The sequence below is a fragment of the Anolis carolinensis genome, chromosome 5, assembly GCF_035594765.1.
Source record: "Anolis carolinensis isolate JA03-04 chromosome 5, rAnoCar3.1.pri, whole genome shotgun sequence".
In the NCBI taxonomy this organism is placed as follows: domain Eukaryota; kingdom Metazoa; phylum Chordata; class Lepidosauria; order Squamata; family Dactyloidae; genus Anolis; species Anolis carolinensis.
Genome location: NC_085845.1, coordinates 132,341,448 through 132,359,682, shown reverse-complemented (window position 1 = coordinate 132,359,682; position 18,235 = coordinate 132,341,448). Strand labels below are relative to the sequence as shown.

Genomic DNA, 18,235 nt, shown 5'->3' with positions numbered 1-18,235 from the left:
ATTCTATAGCATTGAGCCATACCAGTTAAAGTGGTGTCAATCTGCATTCATGCTACAGTGTAGATGCACTGCTAGGCCCTTATACACTGCCATATAATGTCCAGATTATCTGCTTTGAATTGGATTATCTGGCAGTGTAGACTCATAATACAGTTCAAAGCAGATAATGCGGATTATCTGCTTTAATCATCTGAATTATATGGTAGTGTATAAGGGGCCCTAGTAAATTAAAGTGCCAAGAATGGCTCATTAGTGCCATTTAATGTTAAAATCTACTTCAGACGTCCCCGAGGCCAAATGTCAAATATCCTTATTCATCATACAATCTACTTCTTTTCATGAGTGAAATATGATGTCACCTCATTTAAGTCACATATGTTGACACCTTTTGGAAAAAGCCAATGATATCAAATCCCTCTTTCAATAGGTATTATGTTCAGAGAATAACACATCCCAAAGTCCTATCTCTCATTTTTCATCACTCTTGCAGAAAGATGCAACGGAACCATTGTCAGCTTCTTCCAGGGGAATTCAGGGTCATGATCAATGCAGCAACGCAGGCCCCTTCTACACTGCCATATAATCCAGATTATCAAATAAGATTATTCACATGATCTGCTTTGAACTGGATTATATGAGTCTACACTGCCATACAATCAAGTTCAAAGCAGATAATCTGGATTTTATCTGGCAGTGTACAGTGGGCCATAAAGGTTGTACTGGTAATATAGTATATTCATTTTGGAGGTTGGCCTAATTTTTCTTCCTCTATATGTTCTGAAAAGATAGCAGGAAACCATGTTATTGGAAACTGAATATTCCAATTCTACCCATCAGACTGAACACTCAATCTCCTAATTCTGAATTTGGGGAAGCCACGCATTGGAAGTACTAGGTAGCTATATACATCTCCGCTCTGCCTCTAAATAGGTTCAGAAAATACTAAATAGAAAAGGAAATAGGCTAAAAAGCTGTATGAACTGTGAGCCAGAATTGTGACAACCAGAGGATCTGATCTGCAAGGTTAGTTTTATTTGAATTGCTTAGGCAAGAAATCCTCAGAGGAGGTTTTGCCAGGTTTTTTTCTCTCTAGCATTTGTGTGCGTTTCCCATCCGAGTCCTAACCTGGGCTGGCCTTGCTTAGCTTCAAACATCAGACGGGGCTGGACATTCTGCTTTGTCAAAGGCTTTCATGGCCAGAATCGCTGGGTTGCTGTGGGTTTTCCGGGCTGTATGCCCATGTTCCAGAAGTATTCTCTCCTGATGTTTCACCCACATCTATGACAGGCATCCTTAGAGGTTGAGAGGTTTGTTGGAAACTTGGCAAGGGGGATTTTATATATCTGTGGAAGGCCCAGGGTGGGAGAAAGTACTCTTGTCTGTAGGAGGCAAGTGTGAATGTTTCTATTGATTATCATTGAATAGCCTTGCAGCTTCAAAGCTTGGCTGCTTTCTGCCTGGGGGAATCCTTTGTTGGGAGATGTTAGCTGGCCCTGATTGTTTCTTGTCTGGAATTCCTGTTTTCTGAGTGTTATTCTTTATTTACTGCCCTGATTTTAGAGGGTTTTTTTAATACTGGCAGCCAGATTTTGTTCATTTTCATGGTTTCCTCCTTTCTGTTGAAATTGTCTACATGCTTGTGGATTTCAATGGCTTCTCTGTGTAGTCTGACATGGTGGTTGTTAGAGTGGTCCAGCATTTCTGTGTTCTCAAATAATATGCTGTGTCCAGGATGATTCATCAGGGGCTCTTTATGATTTACTGTATTGTTTTGGTTAAGGCAATTGTTTTGTATTGCAATGTGTTTTAACTGATCTACTGTTTTGTATTTTCGGGCTTCTGACCCGCGTAGCCGCCCCAAGTCCCTGCCGGGAGATGGTGGCGGGGGGTAGAAAAGTAAAGTTACTTACTTACTTACTCTGCTATGGCTGACTTCTCTGGTTGAGTTAGTCTGCAGTGCCTTTCATGTCCCTTGATTCGAGTTTGGGCAATGCTGCGTTTGGTGGTCCCTGTGTAGACTTGTCCACAGAGGCATGGTATACGGCAGACTCCTGCAGAGGGGCATTCTTTTCCCACAGGTGTTTTGGACTTCAGCTCCCAGAGTCCCTCATCATTGGTCGAGGCAGCGGAGGCTTCTGGGAGTTGAAGTCCAAAACAAGCAGAGGGCTGAAATTGCTGGGCATTAGAAGCAGGCCCGGGTCACGTGCCCCTCCTTGGTGCCTATTGCGCCTGCGCGGCTCCTCCTACACTCTCCGTTTTGAGATGGCTCCCTCCGCCCGGCAGTAAGTAGGCATTCAGTTGTCATACATTTCGAGAGGAGGAAGGAAGGGTGGGGGGAAGTATTTCCGTGTGAGGCAGCCGAGGGTTTGTGGGGGGTCTTTGTGAGGGAGTCTTCTGTGTCTTAAGAAACTTGTGTGGGAAACGGGGTCTCCCAAAGGTTGGAAAGCCCTGCTTTGGCGCCTTTAAAGCGCGCCTATTTTGAGGGAGGAAAGCCAAGGCTGTGGAATGAACGCAGCCTTGACCTACCAGCCATGGCGGAGTTCTGTGGGATCCTGGGAGTGAGGCGCCAGCATCCTTGGGCGGAGAAGGCTCAAGACCAGGCATGGGCAAACTTCGCCCCTCCGGGTGTTTTGGACTTCAACTCCCACAATTCCTAACAGCCGATAGGCTGTTGGGAATTGTGGGAGTTGAAGTCCAAAACACCTGGAGGGCCGAATTTTTCCCATGCCTGCTCAAGACCTTGTAAACTACTGCTCCCAGGATTCCCTAGCATTATGCCCTGACAGTTAAAGGGTTCTCAGCCATGGGCAGTGGTTCTCAGCCATGGGTCCCCAAATATTTTTGGCCTTCAACTCCAAGAAATCCCAACAGCTGGTAAACTGGCTGGGATTTCAGGGAGTTGTAGGACAAAAACGTCTGGGGACCCCAGGTTGAGAACCACTGGCTTAAGGCATCAAGGGAAGCTTGCTTGCTAAAGGCATCAAGGGAAGGAGACCACTATAGAAAGGCTCCATTGCCAAATTTGTCAGGGACCATATGATGCAAATAAGGAGCCCCGGTGGCGAAGTGCGTTAAAGCACTGAGCTGGAGACCGAAAGGTCCCAGGTTCAAACCCCAGGAGCGGCCACTGTTAGCTCCAGCTCCTGCCAACCTAGCAGTTCGAAAACATGCCAATGTGAGCAGATCAATAGGTGCCACTCCGGTGGGAAGGTAACAGTGCTCCATGCAGTCATGCCGGCCACATGACCTTGGAGGTGTCTACGGACAACGGCGGCTCTTCATCTTAGAAATGGAGATGAGCACCAACCCCCAGAATCAGACATGACTGGACTTAACGTCAGGGGAAACCTTTACCTTTACTATATGATGCAAAACTTGAAAAACAAAACAGCATCCATAAAAAGATGCATCCCCAAGAAAAGAGAAGTAGGAGAAAACTTTTCAAACATCAGTGAAGGAGAAGTAGACTTAGGACTTCATCATACCAGAGCATCTATCCCAGGCAAGGGCAAACTTTGGTCCTCCAGGTGTTTTGGACTTCAATTACAAGCCTTGGAATTCTGCAGGAGGCACCTACTAGATTTAAAGTGGATAGATCAGGCATGGGCAAACTTTGGCCTTCCAGGTGTTTTGGACTTCAACTCCCACAATTCAAAAAGACTTCAGCTCCGGTAGGCTGTTAGGAATTGTGGGAGTTGAAGTCCAAAACACCTGGAAGGCCGAAGTTTGCCCATGCCTGATCTATCCACTTTAGTAGGTGCCTCCTGCAGAATGCCAAGGCTTGTAATTTAGTAAGGCCCAGGACCTGTCTGACTGAGCAACTTAAAGGTCTCTCCATAAACTACAAACCCTAGGATTCTACAGGAGGCAGCAACTGGATTCAAAGTGGATAGATGCTCTAATGCAGTAGTTGCGAACCTGTGGGCCATGAAAAAATTATCCAGTCCACTAACGTCTTTTCTCTTTATTTATTTTATTTTATTTATTTTATTTCCGCTCCCTTCCACAGAGCTGACTTTTGCATTGGATAAACCACATCAGCTCTAGATTATTAAATACTGTTTTCTGTGGGAGAGCAGATGGCAACTACTGGGTGGCATATGTTCTGTATCACAAACTAGAGCTGATATGGTCTATCCAATGCAATTTTCTGAATCAGCACCCCTAATAACCAAACTGAATCTAAAGTTGACCAAAAACTGATTTGTAACCCTTTTGGTACTAATGTTGGAGAGTGGTCCCTGGTCAAGTGGGTCCTGGTCAAAATGATCCCAGTCAAAAAAAAATGTTGGGAACCACTGCTCTAACGTGATGAGGCCCAAAAACAAATGATATTCCTCACTATTGGTTTTGTTAGATTTTGGAAAAAAAAACCCATATTTATAATTTGTTTATGTTCTGAACTGGATATAGAAGACGGCATATATATAGAGAGAGAGCTTTCCAAACACATTAGTATGTTCGTTGCAATGTGTAGGTGCAATACACCTACACGCTGCAGCCAGCCCACTAATGTGTTTGGAAATCTCTGCCCTAAAGTCACTGGAGGCATCTGATCTTGGAAGCTAATCGAAGCCAGCCATGGTTGGATGGAAGACAGCCAATGAATATCAGTTCTGTAGGTTCTATTTTAGAGCAAGAGACTGGCAAAACCTTGTCTAAGGATTCCTTGCCTAATAAAACCCTATGAAATTCATTAGGCCACCCTAAATTGCCAAGTGACTTGAAGACACATATCATATATACACTCAAATATGGCAAGGGTGGTGGCACTTGCAACCGTTAAGACAGGGCCAGATATTGTTGTATATAAAAGTAATCGAGCATCCGGGGATTTGGGTTTTGGAACCAAACCTGAGCAGATACCAAGGGTCATAGAATCATAGACTTGGAAAAGATCACATGGGCCATCCATTCCAACCCCCTTCTGCCATGCAGGAAAAGCACAGTCAAAGGACCCCTGACAGATGGGCATCCAGCCTTTGTTTAAAAGCCGCCAAGGAAGGAGTTTCCACCATACTCTGAGGCAGAGAGTTCCACTGTTAAACAGCTCTCACATTCTTGCCTGATAACTGATATTTAATCTGGTCTGGTCCATGGGGGAGTTTTTGGAGATGACACCATGAGTTACAGGAATGGGTGACACCAACCATAAGTAATGCCATTGCTTCCCTCATCCCTTCTTGCCTTCCTTCCATGACCCTCTGGTGATCATGCTACTCTTGAATTAGAAACATAACTTCCCCATGAGGCTGAAGTGTGAAGGGAACTCACACTTGTCCTCCTTGACTTCTCTCTTTCTTTCTTGCTGTACTTTCACAGATAATACCTTAGAAGGAGATGCAGGGCCTTCTATCCCCTGAAAGCAGGATAAGTAGCAGTGTGTGTCTTCATTTAAACATTTCACAGCTTGGAAAGTGTCCTTAAGTATGAACATGACGAAGCCATCCCTAAACATGACGAAGCCATCCCTAAAAGGACCATGGTAAGATGGTGATGGTGGCGATGATGACCGATTCAGAACAAGTGGTGCTGTATGATTCAGTCTTGAGAGTTGCTTAAAAAGAAATGCTCAATTGTAAAATGATTAAAATCTTTGTTATACAAATGTTTTAGACAAAGGTAGTAGTTTTTAGAGGGGGAAAATATGATGTTCTAGTTTGTCTTTTGAACTATAGTTCAGGGAAGACAGAATTTGAATTCCTGTTCTGCTTTGGTCGGACTTCACCGGGAATACTGTGCCCAGTTGCAATCATTCAAGAAGGCCCCATGATTCAAGAAGGATATTGACAAGATGGAACATGGCCATTTTGAGAAGAGCAACCAAAATGGTCAAAGGTTTTAAAGCCAAGCCCAATGAAGTGTGGCTTACGGAGTTGGGTATGTTTTGCTTGGAGAAAAGAAGGTTGAGATGGGAAATTATAGCCACGTTTAAATATTTGAAAGGATGTCATATTGAGGAGGGAGTGATTTATGCTGCAAGATAAGATATTCCACCTAAACATTATGAATAACTTTCTGACAGTACACTGCTTTTGAGCATGGAGAAGTTTCCTTTTTTGGGATTTTTTAAGCAGAGACTTGATAATCATCTGTTGGCAGAGCTTTGATTGTATTTTCCTGGATGGCCCTTGTGGTCTCAATAGCAGACCTCTGAATGAAGATTGCCAACCAAACCCTATGATAGGATTGCCATAAGTTAGATTCTTGAAGGCACTTAACAGTAACAGCATGCAATCAGGCAATTAATTTCTTTTGCTAGTCTTGTCAAAACACATTTTTGTATTAGCGTTACAGATATATGTCGCAAGTGATTCACATTTTACATGGCAAAATGATACCTCATGTTTGAACACATACTTTATTTGATAAAGTTTTGGATTTTAATTACACTTGGTAAAGGTAAAAAAAAAAGCTTGTGGTTAAAACCTCAGAGAGTTGTTGGATGCCAGTGTGAATATAGTCTTGAGCTAAACATAATTGAGTGGCAGATTACTGTGAATCCCAGTGCCATGCATTTTTATCAGAAGTGAGTTTTTAAAATATTAATTAGATCTTACTTTCAGATAAACATATCTGAGAGACATATCAGATAGAGCTATTTGGAAATATCTTCAAATAGCACGTTGTAAACAGCTTTTTCCTTCATTACCACTATTTTCTTTGTGATGTTTGTGAGGGATTTCTTACCTCTCCATTTAAAAAACAAGTCTTTACATAGAATCCATAAGGATATGGTATTAAAAATAATGGAAACACATCATGGGAATAATTATTAAAGACTTATTTTCTTTATTTTCCCAGGAATTGCAGTGGATCCCTATCCAGTTCTTAACTGCTAGATTGACTTTAACATGGCCTCAGGTGGACCTCCAGTAACTGATGCAGCCATGGAAAGCATTACAAAACTGTTTGGTGATCTATGTGAGGCCCATTCCTCAGTCTTATCAAAGGAGGTCCATTTGGGTAGAGGGAAGAGTGGCAAAAGAAGGTCAATCAAATTCCTCAAGAAGATAGCCTATAATGTGTTGTTTGCTAACCTTTTCCTGGAGGAGGGCCGGAAATTACAACCAAACATTCCCAAACTACCTGTGAAAAATAAAATTTTAATGCTGTCTTTCAACTTGAGAGTTGCTGGAATGGGTCCAGAAGCCGAAAGACTGGAGGAGCTGGTAGATGAGCTGGAAAAGTCTACTTGTTTACCATTTACTGAAATCCCTTCAGTTCTAGATCTTCTGGTACAGCTTGCAGGAACTGGGCCGCCTCAATGTTCCCCACTGAAAAAGGATTACTTTCTGAACAACAAATACGTTGGGAGAAATGTCAAATACCAAGGTTACGATTATTATGATGTTAGTGTGTTTGAAGCAGACATACAGGCATTTGTTGCTAATGAAGAACATCATTTGAATGATACAGTTCAAAAGACACTGCAGATGATGGAGGCAGCACCTGGCACAGGCCTTCCTTCTGTTGAACTCTTTTCACAAAATTGTCCAGTAGGCGACAGGTTTGAGCGAGAAACCCGTGTCTCGCTGTTTGGTGCTCTTGTTCACAGTCGAACATATGACATGGACATCAAGCTGGACCTGCCACCTGTGCCTGACAGTGCCGATTTGTCTGGACTTGCCATTAAGGTATGGAAACTTTTATGTAGCACTTATTATTTTGTATGGATGTTTATATATGTATCTGTTAGAGTACTTCAGTAAATATAGAGTGGTAGTTACACAGGTTGAGCATTCCAAAATGTTTAGAACCAGAAGTGTTCTGGATTTTGGACATTCTTCCAGATTTTGGAATACCTGTATTTGCATGTATATACATAAAGAGATGTCTTGGATAAAGGATCCAGGTTTAAATATGACATGTATTTGTTTCATATGCAACATATACACATATCCTTCAAGTAATTTATACACTACTAGCTTAGATACCCAATAATGTATAGGTTTGGTCATTTGGAATAATAAAGAAGTAGTCATTTTTTGGTTTTCAATTTTATCAATTGTCCTATTAGGAAATGCATAAAGATATGGGTGATATCTCCCAACGTTCAGGATCACAGACTGGACAACCCTGATCCCATTAAACAGAGACAGAATCATAGCTACTTGGTTTTATTGATTTGAATATTTATATTTTATAGGTTCCCCAAAGTATTGATCCCTCAGAAGATGAAGGGTTCCAGTCGGCCTCCAATCTCACTCCTGACTCACAGTCAGAACCCAGTGTGACACCGGATATTGACCTCTGGGAAGCGGTGCTTACATATGGACCTAGTAAGCGAAGATGCTGGGAAAGGATTGGATGGTGTGTTTCCAGTTTGAAGCTTCAGAAGCATTTGCAGTGTGTTTTTGCAGGAAGCTCGCTTGATCAGTAGATGCTATCTGAAAGATCTGCTATGCACTAACGACATTTGAAAAAAAATCTGTTCCTGGTTTGAAAGTTATTTTCTGTTTAATTATGTGGTATTTACTTTGAAAATAGTTGTTATTCTCCAGAAACTTCATTTTTGTGGCTGCCACATACTACATTGAGACTCTATGAGATATTCATTGAAAAATTATAGCAAAATGTGCTGCAGGATGTTCTGCAAAAACCCATGTTTTTATGATAGAACCAATTAGGAAATGACATTTATAACCCAGGAACAAAAATCGTGTTACATAGTGTAATGGAGAACATTTTCAATGCATCTTGTCCAAATATTCCATTTATTTATTATTTATTTATTAGTATATATTATTTATTATATATATGTCAGCCACCTCGTGAGTAATTAACAATTTGTGTAAAAATGTATAGTTAAAATGACCATTATCTAAAAATTAAACTTAGGGCTACAAAATTCCCATGAAAGTAGAAAAGATGTGAATAAAAATTAAAGAAGTGTTTTCTCTAGAGACCTTAGTGTTCCTGGGTGTGACTGTGTGATCAATTTCCAGCAGAAATTGACCGTAATCGTAGAGAACACATTAATCAAATCCACAAAAATTAAAACTGATGACTGTAATGAAAAATTACAACAACAGCAACATTACAATCAACCAACAGTAAAGGACAGGTCTCCTTTGTAATATGGCAGATATTTAGTTTGCAACTAAGTTGAGCTATGAAGTCAGAGAACAGAAAAACAAAATCATAATTGTAATGTGTGATTGTGTCCCTGAGTAAAAATATTGCCTATAACCCCATGTTCCTTAGCGTTGTTTTATAGCCCTGATTATTGTTCTTGTTTTGTATTTTTTTCTGATATAGTCCACCAGGAAAAAAAGAAGAACCTTACCTTTCTGAAGCTGGTAGAGAAGCCTTTGACAAATTTTGCAGACTTCGAGAAGCCGAATTGCAACTTTTCAGCAGTAACAAGCTTCAGCTCCCACAACGTGTGCTGGTGAAAGAATCCGAAATTGTTAAAGATGTTCTCAATGTCCTTATTGGGGTGGTATCTACTTCATTTTCATTTAATCAGGTATCCAGAAACATTTGTATATAATTTTGGTATATACAATTTTGTATATACAATTTACAATTTTGCGATGTTCTGGCAGCGCACACTTCTATGATGTGACAAAAATGATGTAAAAAGTGTAGATCTCTTCACAGAGAGGAAACTTGTTCCCAAATTTTCTAAACACATATACTGTTTAAGAATGCACAGATACAATTGATCTGGGAAGGTCTAAGTCAGGGGTCCTCAAACTTTTAAAGCAGAGGGCCGGTCCACAATCCTTCAGACTATGGAGGGGCCGAATTATCATTTGGAAAAAGAAAGAAAAAACGAACAAATTCCTATGCACACTGCACATGTCTTATTTGTAGTGCAAAACAACAACAACAATGAAAGAACAATACAATATTTAAAAATGAAAACAATTGTAACCAGCATAAACCTATCAGTATTTCAATGGGAAGTGTGGTCCTGCTTCTGGCCAATGAGATAGTCAAGTTAATTAGGGTTGTTGTTGTTGTTGTTGTGTGCCTTCAAGTCATTTCAGACTTTGGGTGAGCCTAAGTCTAAAATTATTTATTTATTCATTTACTACATTTATTTATTACATTTATATCCCGCCCTTCTCACCCTGAAGGGGACTCAGAGCAGCTGTATGTACATACAATATATTATATTATTACCATAGCACAATATTAGCATTATATATTACTATATTGAACTATACCACTATACTGTAATATTATATGTAATATATAACATATAATTAATATTATATGGTATTATTAATATTATATTGTATAACATTATAATATTATTATCAATATTATATGTATATACAATATATTATAAAAAAATGATATAAAAATATTATATTATAAAACTGAGGGTGCGGGCCAGGTAAATGACCTTGGAGGGCCGCATCCGGCCCCGGGCCTTAGTTTGGGGACCCCTGGTCTAAGTAAACAGAAAAACTCATAACATTGCTTTTGAATTGAGTAGAGACTGTGGAAATAAATAAAAATGAATCCTCCAAGATTAAAAGTACTATTGGTTTATCTGCAGAATAAATTAGGTATATATCCCAGTGAAATTTAATATTTTATTAGTGGTATAAAATCAATGTAAAGTTTTTCATGTGGGTTTACATATTACTTTAATTTCCCTTAAAAGTTTCACCATGCTTGCTTGTATGTATGTTCATCTTCTAAAAAAATTACTTGGTCATTTGATGTTGCTATAATTTGCTCTTAGTGGAATGCTTATTTTTTACAGTTATAGAAAGCTTCTTTCCCACTAAATTAATTGCTTTGTGAATTGTTCAGAATTATGGTGAATAGTATACAGTAGAGTCTCGGTTATCCGAGATAAAGGGGCAGGCCCAGTCTTGGATAACCGAACTCCTTGGATAAGGCGAGGGCTCGCCGAGGTACGTCTCCCCGGATCTCCCTCAGCCAGACCGTTGCTGGAGGAAAGAGTTTCCTCCAGCAAGGGCCTGGCCAAGGAAAACCCACGGCACGGATCTCCCTCGGCCAGGCCCTTGCTGGCAGGAACTCTTTCCTCCAGCAAGGGCCTGGCCGAGGGAGATCCGCGGAGACACCCCTCGGTGAGCCCTCGGCCCTTGTGAAGCAGCCCTTGAGTGCTGCTACCTAGCCCAGGGAAGCAGCCCACGCTTCAGGACACTTCCGCCTCCCTCTCCTCTCGAGCTCCCTTCGCTTGAGAGAAGGAGAGGGAGAGGCACCCCTGACGGCCCCTCGGATGATACAGAGGCTCGGATTAGTGTGGTTCGGATTACCGAGACTACTGTACTTACTTTGGAAGTGTTCTATGTGCTTTACATTTTAGTGCATCTTTGCTACAATCTTGTAGGTTGCCCAGATGTTTGAGGTCAAGCAGGGCCTATATGTGTCTGGAACATCACCTGAAAGCATGCACAGTCTTCTATCGGATCTTGCTGAATATGGAACTTACTACATGCGCCTGAGCCGCTTTTCTGTCCAACCAGTCTTGGACTATTCATACAAGAAAGGACTTGTGTTTCAGGTACCCAGCCTGTGGTCATCATATCACTGGCCCGTTGAATGAACTGTTACAGTCTTATGTTGTACAATATCTCTTGGTTGGATTTTCTAATACCCTCAATTTACAGAAGGAGATTGGATCTCATGGAATCATGTTTTTTTTTTTTCTTCTCTGAACTGTTTTGTTAAGTTCTTTAGCATGTTAAGTCAAATATGGTGGAGCTGCTGTGGGTAAAGATGAACTCTGCTCACTGACTTCAGCATATAACCCAAAATCTTTCATGTGAATTGGAGAAGGAGAGTAGAGTGGAGTTTACCACCAATCCACTTTGAATAAAAATTGCCCCACAACTACCTAAAAGTCATACATACATAATTCTACTAATTCCAGTGCGGTATAATGGATTGAGTGTTAGATTTGGGACCAGGAAGTTTAAGTATCTGTGGTGTATTTCAAAGAAAGTTTGTTAGGAAGTGATTGCTCGGTATTTTCAGCTTTTAGAATATACAGATGGGATGGAAATAGGATGGCAGTGGTCTGAAGTATAATTCTATTTCCCCAAATGGATTGTTTTAGTTGAGGAAGTAGGGATTTGATTAGAAGGACTGTGAGAAGAAGTGGAGATAATTGCTGTATTTGTTTAGACAGATAGTTAACAAACAGCCTACCTATACTGTTTTGTTGCATTCTTTAGCCTATGTAAGATGAAGATATGTTATTCATAGATCCAACATCCACAGTTTCATTTCCTCCAAAAGATATTCTATTCCAGGAGTGTTTGTGGGGCATTCTAGGTCCTCCTGTGCCTAGCAATTCTGTACTATGCTTCCAGTCCAATATCATCAAAATAGAGGGCTCACTATGATCAACAGTTTCAGGTATTTGTAGGGGTTTTAAAACGTATCCTCTGCAAATACAGCAATCGTACTGTGTAATTGAGGCTTAGTTCCTCACAGTGGCTAGGCTGAGTGATGGTAAACTTGTTGAAAGGTTGTGTGCAGATAGAACAAACCCATGTACATCCACCAAAGACAGACATGATACCTGATACCAAGTTGGATTGTTCACCAGGCCCAATATTGGTTTACTCCAGTCTTCACCTACCTGGTGATCTCCAAATAGATTGCTAATGATTATTGAAGATGATGGGAGGTTTATTCTCTCATTTGCATAAAAGTCTTTTGTCATCATTTGCTGTCTGGTCTTTTTAGTAGTGTGTGGCTTAAACACAGACAATTTGTATGCAAAACATGCACTGCTGAACTATGGTAGCTGCATTCAACAAGATTATTATTTGAGATAGCTGTAAATAAGGTGTAAAATTTTGCATGGACATGTCTTCTGAAAGAGATGAAAGTAGAATAGTGCAGCCAACACCTCTGTTCTCTTAACACATTTTCAACTGTAAGCAGTTTTTAATAGTTTCCCCCCCCCCCCTGCATCAGGCATTCACCAGTGGGCTAAGGAAGTACCTTCAATATTATCGAGCATGTGTCCTGTCAACTCTTCCCACGCTAACGCTTCTGACTATCAGCTTTCTCTTCAGGAAACTAGGACGCCAGTTAAGGTAATGTTACAGTATTAAAATATAAAGTTAAAGGAGTATTGAAAGCTCATCCACTTGATTGCAAACACAAAGGAGTCAAAGATGTTCCATCTAAATGTCAACTGCAAAACAGATCTTGTTTAGGCTATTATTGATTCAACAAGGCTGTATACCTGTTGGTACCACTTTGACCAAGTGCTAGCTTGAGTTGGATTTTTTAATTGCTCTTCCCTTTAAGAACATAATTTTGATAATTAATTTTAAGTATCCTCATAAAGAGCTTCCCTGCTAACATGTTACAAGCCTGCCTGAGAAAGAACATTTATTTAGGATATGCACACATCTCTACATCTGAATTCCAGTAGACATGGTTAGATAATAAAATAGCTAGATTTTGCATTATGCCCTGTTTGTGATAATTCCAGAGGCATTTGATGATGATGAAGAATAAGAAATACAATTGTTATTGTTATTATTATTATTAAACTTTTTATTTCTTACTCGCCTCTCCTCAAGACGGGACAAAACATAGCTAAAAACACGTCATCATAAAACATAATCTAAAATACACATATTAAAATGTATTTCTTAATTAGTGGGTGAAAGAGAATGCTGGAAAAAACGGTGGAATAATGGCCCCTCTATCCTTTCTGCTCTTAAGGTATTTAGCTGATCTCTGTGGCATAGGAGTGACTTCACCAGGAATCGGTGGTGGTGCTAATGCATCCTTTCCAACTGTGAGTATATGATTGCTTCTTTTCTGAAGTCAAAGAGTGAAAGGAATCACACTTTCAAAGTGCTTTGGAAACATCCACTCTATATGCCTTCATTTTTAATAAAGTGATTGCCACGACCTTTCAGCTTATGTGTATTTGCCGATCAGGATTTAAAATGCTATGCTAATATAGTGTGAATGAAGAAGGATTCCCTGTAAAAGAAATATCATTAGTGTCTTGCTTGCTTACAATATATCTTCTACTTGGTGCCTCTCAAGAGTCTTTAATAAACAGGAATTGCTGGAAGTCAACAAAAGCAGGCTGTACTGAACCATGGGAGCAGGCTTTGACAGCCTTTTGTAGGTGAAGATAAAGTTATCTGATACAGCTGAGCAACTGACTCTGTGTTGCGATTTCTCTTACATGAAGTGCCTTGTCTCTCTTTCAGGGAGTGAAGCTTCTTTCCTATCTATATCAAGAGGCCCTTAATAACTGCAGCAATGAACATTACCCAGTTCTTTTGTCACTACTGAAAACAAGCTGTGAACCATATACAAGGTGCGTTCCCCAGGTTTAATTAATGTGCTTTGATACTGGCTCTGAAAATCTAATAGATTTTTTATCTTAGGTGGTATATGCAGGATATTTTGGACTTTCAAAAAGGAGGTAGCCCCACTTTAGACTATTGAAGTAAAACTGAATCTTAAGCTGTTTTATTGTTATAGTGAATATCACAGAGCTTTAGCATTTTGTTTTTACAATAGCTGTGTAACAGAAAGAAACTCTTTCAGAAAACTCTCAGGATAATATGTAATGCTGAATACTTTTTTGGGAAGTGCAGTATAGGACATGAAGCTTTACAGATGTGGCCTTATTGAAATAATTACTTTAGTGGTAGAGATCTGGTGTGATTTATTATCTTTTGAGCAAGGATAACCTTTCTTTAAAGAGGGAGATGCCATACTTTCTTAAAATGTGATGTTTACTGTTCTGTGTTTTAGGTTTATCCATGATTGGGTATATAGTGGTGTGTTCAGAGATGCATATGGTGAATTTATGATTCAGGTGAATGAAGATTATCTAGGCTTTAGAGGTAGGTTGGATTTTTAATTCCTGTCCCATTGTTTTGATAACTAAGGGCTTGTGCTCTGCAGTCAGAAAAGTGTGGTCCTGCTGCGCTATATTTCATGCATTATGCACTCAAGCACCAGCAGTGTTCCTTTCGTCATTCCATACTAAAGGAAATTTTAGTGTAGCCATGACTGAAGTAGCACACTGCTGTATGCCCAGAAAACAAACTAACAGAGGAATGAATAAATTGGTATAAGAAAAAAGCGTTTTACTGTTTGGTGTAATTATAGGCGGTTAATGTTGTTGAACCTTAAAATAGTGCCCAAATGCTTAAAATATCATCACTTTGCCACTTGGTTCTATCAAATAAGTTAAGTATTCCTTATCATCGAGAGTTGCTCACACAAGTGGCTAGGATAGTGGCATTTTCGCTTTCTGGTGAGTCAGTGTCCACAAACGTTTCGTGTACAAAATTATTATATACGTTTTCATAAAATTATATTTGAGCTATATGTATAAATAGTATATGAAACATAATTGAATTTCGTGTTTACATGTATTTTCCTTCTCCAAGATGTCTCATTCTGTACACACAGTACTAGCTTCTTGTCCACAGATTTGATATAATCACAGTTTCACTCACCCACACTAAAAAAAAAAAAAAACTAAAATACAAACATTTCTAGTCCCAAGCATTTCCAATGAGAGATGCTCAAGCTGAGATGCTTTATTCGTCTCCTTGGAAAATGTGGCTTCTTTTATATTTGACATTTGAAATCCCTCTCATCTTTTTTGTTGTTTCTGAACGCACCAATTTCTGTTTGGCTTTACTGTATATGTATAGTTACATATATGTATATGTATAATTACATGTATAATTTGCCAGTCCCTATGGTTTATGACTAGACAATAAGAAATAGAATAAATCAGGGATATATCTCAAGGTGGTCAATTGATAAATATTTTTATCAATAAAAACACCCAATGCATTTTGGGCTGTATATGCTCAAAAAGGCGATATGAAGAGATAGTAAGAGAGACATAAAAGTTAAACAACAAGGAGGAAGACAAAAAAAGAAAACTTTTAAAAAACTTTTTAAAACTTCCAATACTGGGTTTGCACAGAGGCAGGAAAGCATAGTGAGTAATGATTCAAGCAAGATGTTTTGCTAATACTATTACAGATTCTAGCAGGCTCCAATGATTTTTTCATGGCTATATTTTTCATGGCAGTCATATTCATGAATGTGATATAGATAAGTAGTACATTTTGCCACTTACGAAATATGGCTGGTTTCATCTGTATGAGAATGTGGGGTATCGCTATAATAGAATAGAGATGTAAAGAAAATTGGCTGATCTGGGTGCAGAGAAAGGACAGTAATTTGTTGAAAATTTAATTGTGCTCAAGAATCATAAAGTGGCATATTGTTTTTCATTGCATAATGCTCATTCTAGCCCCCCTTTTTTATAGAAAAAAGAAGGGTGCGACTATTACATGATGAAAAATAATCTTACTTTGGTCTGATTTTTTTTTAACTCCCGTACCACTGAAAAAGAAGGGAGAGAAGGGATGATCCAGCCTCAAACAAACAACTCGTGTTTTTGTTTGTTTGTTTGTTTAAAACTGCAAAGCCATTTGGGGCTGATTCTTCCTCTCATCTTTCTTCGAAGGGAAGGCAATTTACAAAATCTGAAATGGAGGGAAGGAGGGAAGCTCTGAGTTCCAGAGACCTCCATTTCAGGTTTTTAAAACTACCTTGCCTTCGGAAAACCAAGGAAGAAAGGAAGGGGGAATCAGCATCAAACTGCTCTGTGACTATTATGTGTGGAACACAAAACCACCAATTTTGCCATCCCCAAAATTGGTGGTGGGACTATTACATGGTGGTGACTATTACGCGATGAAATATGCTATTTTTGACTTTTTCCCTATTGCTTTCTAGACAAACGTTACTGGACCCATGGATACGTTTTGATTTCAAAAGAAGTAGAAGACTGTGTCCCTGTGTTCCTGAAACATATTGCTAATGATGTCTACGTTTGTGGAAAAACCATAAACTTGTTAAAGTTGTGTTGTCCCAGGGTAAGTTCTTCCTGCTCCTGAAAATCATTGAGTTGGCATTGTTCAAAACAGAAGTTGGGAGTATGTTCCTCGCCAGTTGTCTTTGGATTTCAGCTTTCATTAACTCTGGCCAGCATTAACAATAATAAATGGTGTATATTGTAATCTAAAACCATATGAAGGGCCACAAGTTCCTCTCGCTGGTTTACAAGACCTAGCATCAGTGTAGTGGTTTGAACATTGGACTATGACTCTAGGACAGGATTCAAGTCCCCATTTGATCATAAAAACCCACTGGATGATCTTGTCACAGTCTTTCAGTTTCAGAGCAAGGCAAAGGCATGTCCCCTCTGAACAAATTTTGCCAAGAAAATCTTGTGATAGGTTCACCTTAGGCTTGTCATAAGTCAGAAATGATTTGAAGACACACAACAACAGCAGTTACAGTATCATAAAGAAAACCTAGAGAACCAAAAGAATATTTAGTGAAAAAATTCTGAAGGTTGCTGCATTGTAATATAATATCATGTGTCTATGACAATAATCACATAATTTACTTTGATAAAAGTTCCACCAAATATAGCGGAAAGCTTTATAATTATATAAGCAGATGTATAAATCATGCACATTGAACAAGACTTTCCCCGTAGGCTTACAGTCCAAGATATACAAAAATTATAAATTTGACTCTTCTGTGTTTATTATTCCTTTTGTAGCACTATATATGCTGGTCTGATATCCCTGTTCCTCGGATTTCTGTGATTTTCTCCTTTGAAGAATTAAAAGGGATTGAGAGAGACTGTGCAGTATATGTTGGTCGAATGGAAAGAATTGCACGTTACAGCGCCATCAGCAAGGAAGAAAAGGTAAATTAAATTTTTTTTAAAACAATTTCTCATCAGTATGGTGCATTGGCCTTGTCATGAGAATTCATATGTGTATAATATCCTCCTCCATAAAAACTAAGATGTATAGAAATGTATTCCTCTCAAAAATAAAGCAAAACATAGAGTGGCTCCTATTTTTCAAGTAGGTGGATATAGGTTTGCAACTTTAGAATGTCACATTTTGGATTATCTAATATATTCATTGGGGTTTTTTGTTTGTTTGAAATATATATTTGAGTGTTTAATGGTACATTTCTTAATTTTACCATCCATCGTTTGACAGCAATATATATGGCAAACTATAGAGCATGTTTACTGGATACATTTGTTATAATGCATCTTTCTTCCAACACAAATGCTGTACTAACACAGTGACAGTTTTGGATTTTTTAAATAGCTCTGTGGGGTCATGGGTCCTCTTGAGATTTTATCTCTTCAGAGTTTAGTGAAAGGCAATCAAATACTGTGAGTATTCTG

At 39.2% G+C, this 18,235-nt stretch overlaps 1 protein-coding gene across 3 annotated transcripts in view; it reads left to right on the top strand.

The window, feature by feature from the left end:
- Positions 1–2,190: 2,190 nt before the first annotated feature.
- tubgcp6 (tubulin gamma complex component 6) overlaps positions 2,191–18,235 on the top strand; it is a 44,930-nt gene continuing 28,885 nt past the window's right edge. The window contains exons 1-13 of one of the 3 annotated variants that reach the window (XM_062982286.1): positions 2,191–2,282; positions 5,323–5,485; positions 5,679–5,880; positions 6,805–7,637; positions 8,150–8,313; positions 9,262–9,472; positions 11,321–11,494; positions 12,919–13,040; positions 13,681–13,756; positions 14,184–14,293; positions 14,737–14,828; positions 16,753–16,892; positions 17,588–17,737. In XM_062982286.1, the coding sequence (XP_062838356.1) occupies positions 6,855–7,637; positions 8,150–8,313; positions 9,262–9,472; positions 11,321–11,494; positions 12,919–13,040; positions 13,681–13,756; positions 14,184–14,293; positions 14,737–14,828; positions 16,753–16,892; positions 17,588–17,737 (2,022 nt within the window). In that variant the 5' untranslated portion in view covers positions 2,191–2,282; positions 5,323–5,485; positions 5,679–5,880; positions 6,805–6,854. The remainder of the gene's footprint in view (positions 2,283–5,322; positions 5,486–5,678; positions 5,881–6,804; positions 7,638–8,149; positions 8,314–9,261; positions 9,473–11,320; positions 11,495–12,918; positions 13,041–13,680; positions 13,757–14,183; positions 14,294–14,736; positions 14,829–16,752; positions 16,893–17,587; positions 17,738–18,235) is intronic. The other 2 variants (XM_062982285.1, XM_062982287.1) reach the window with 2 other exon arrangements.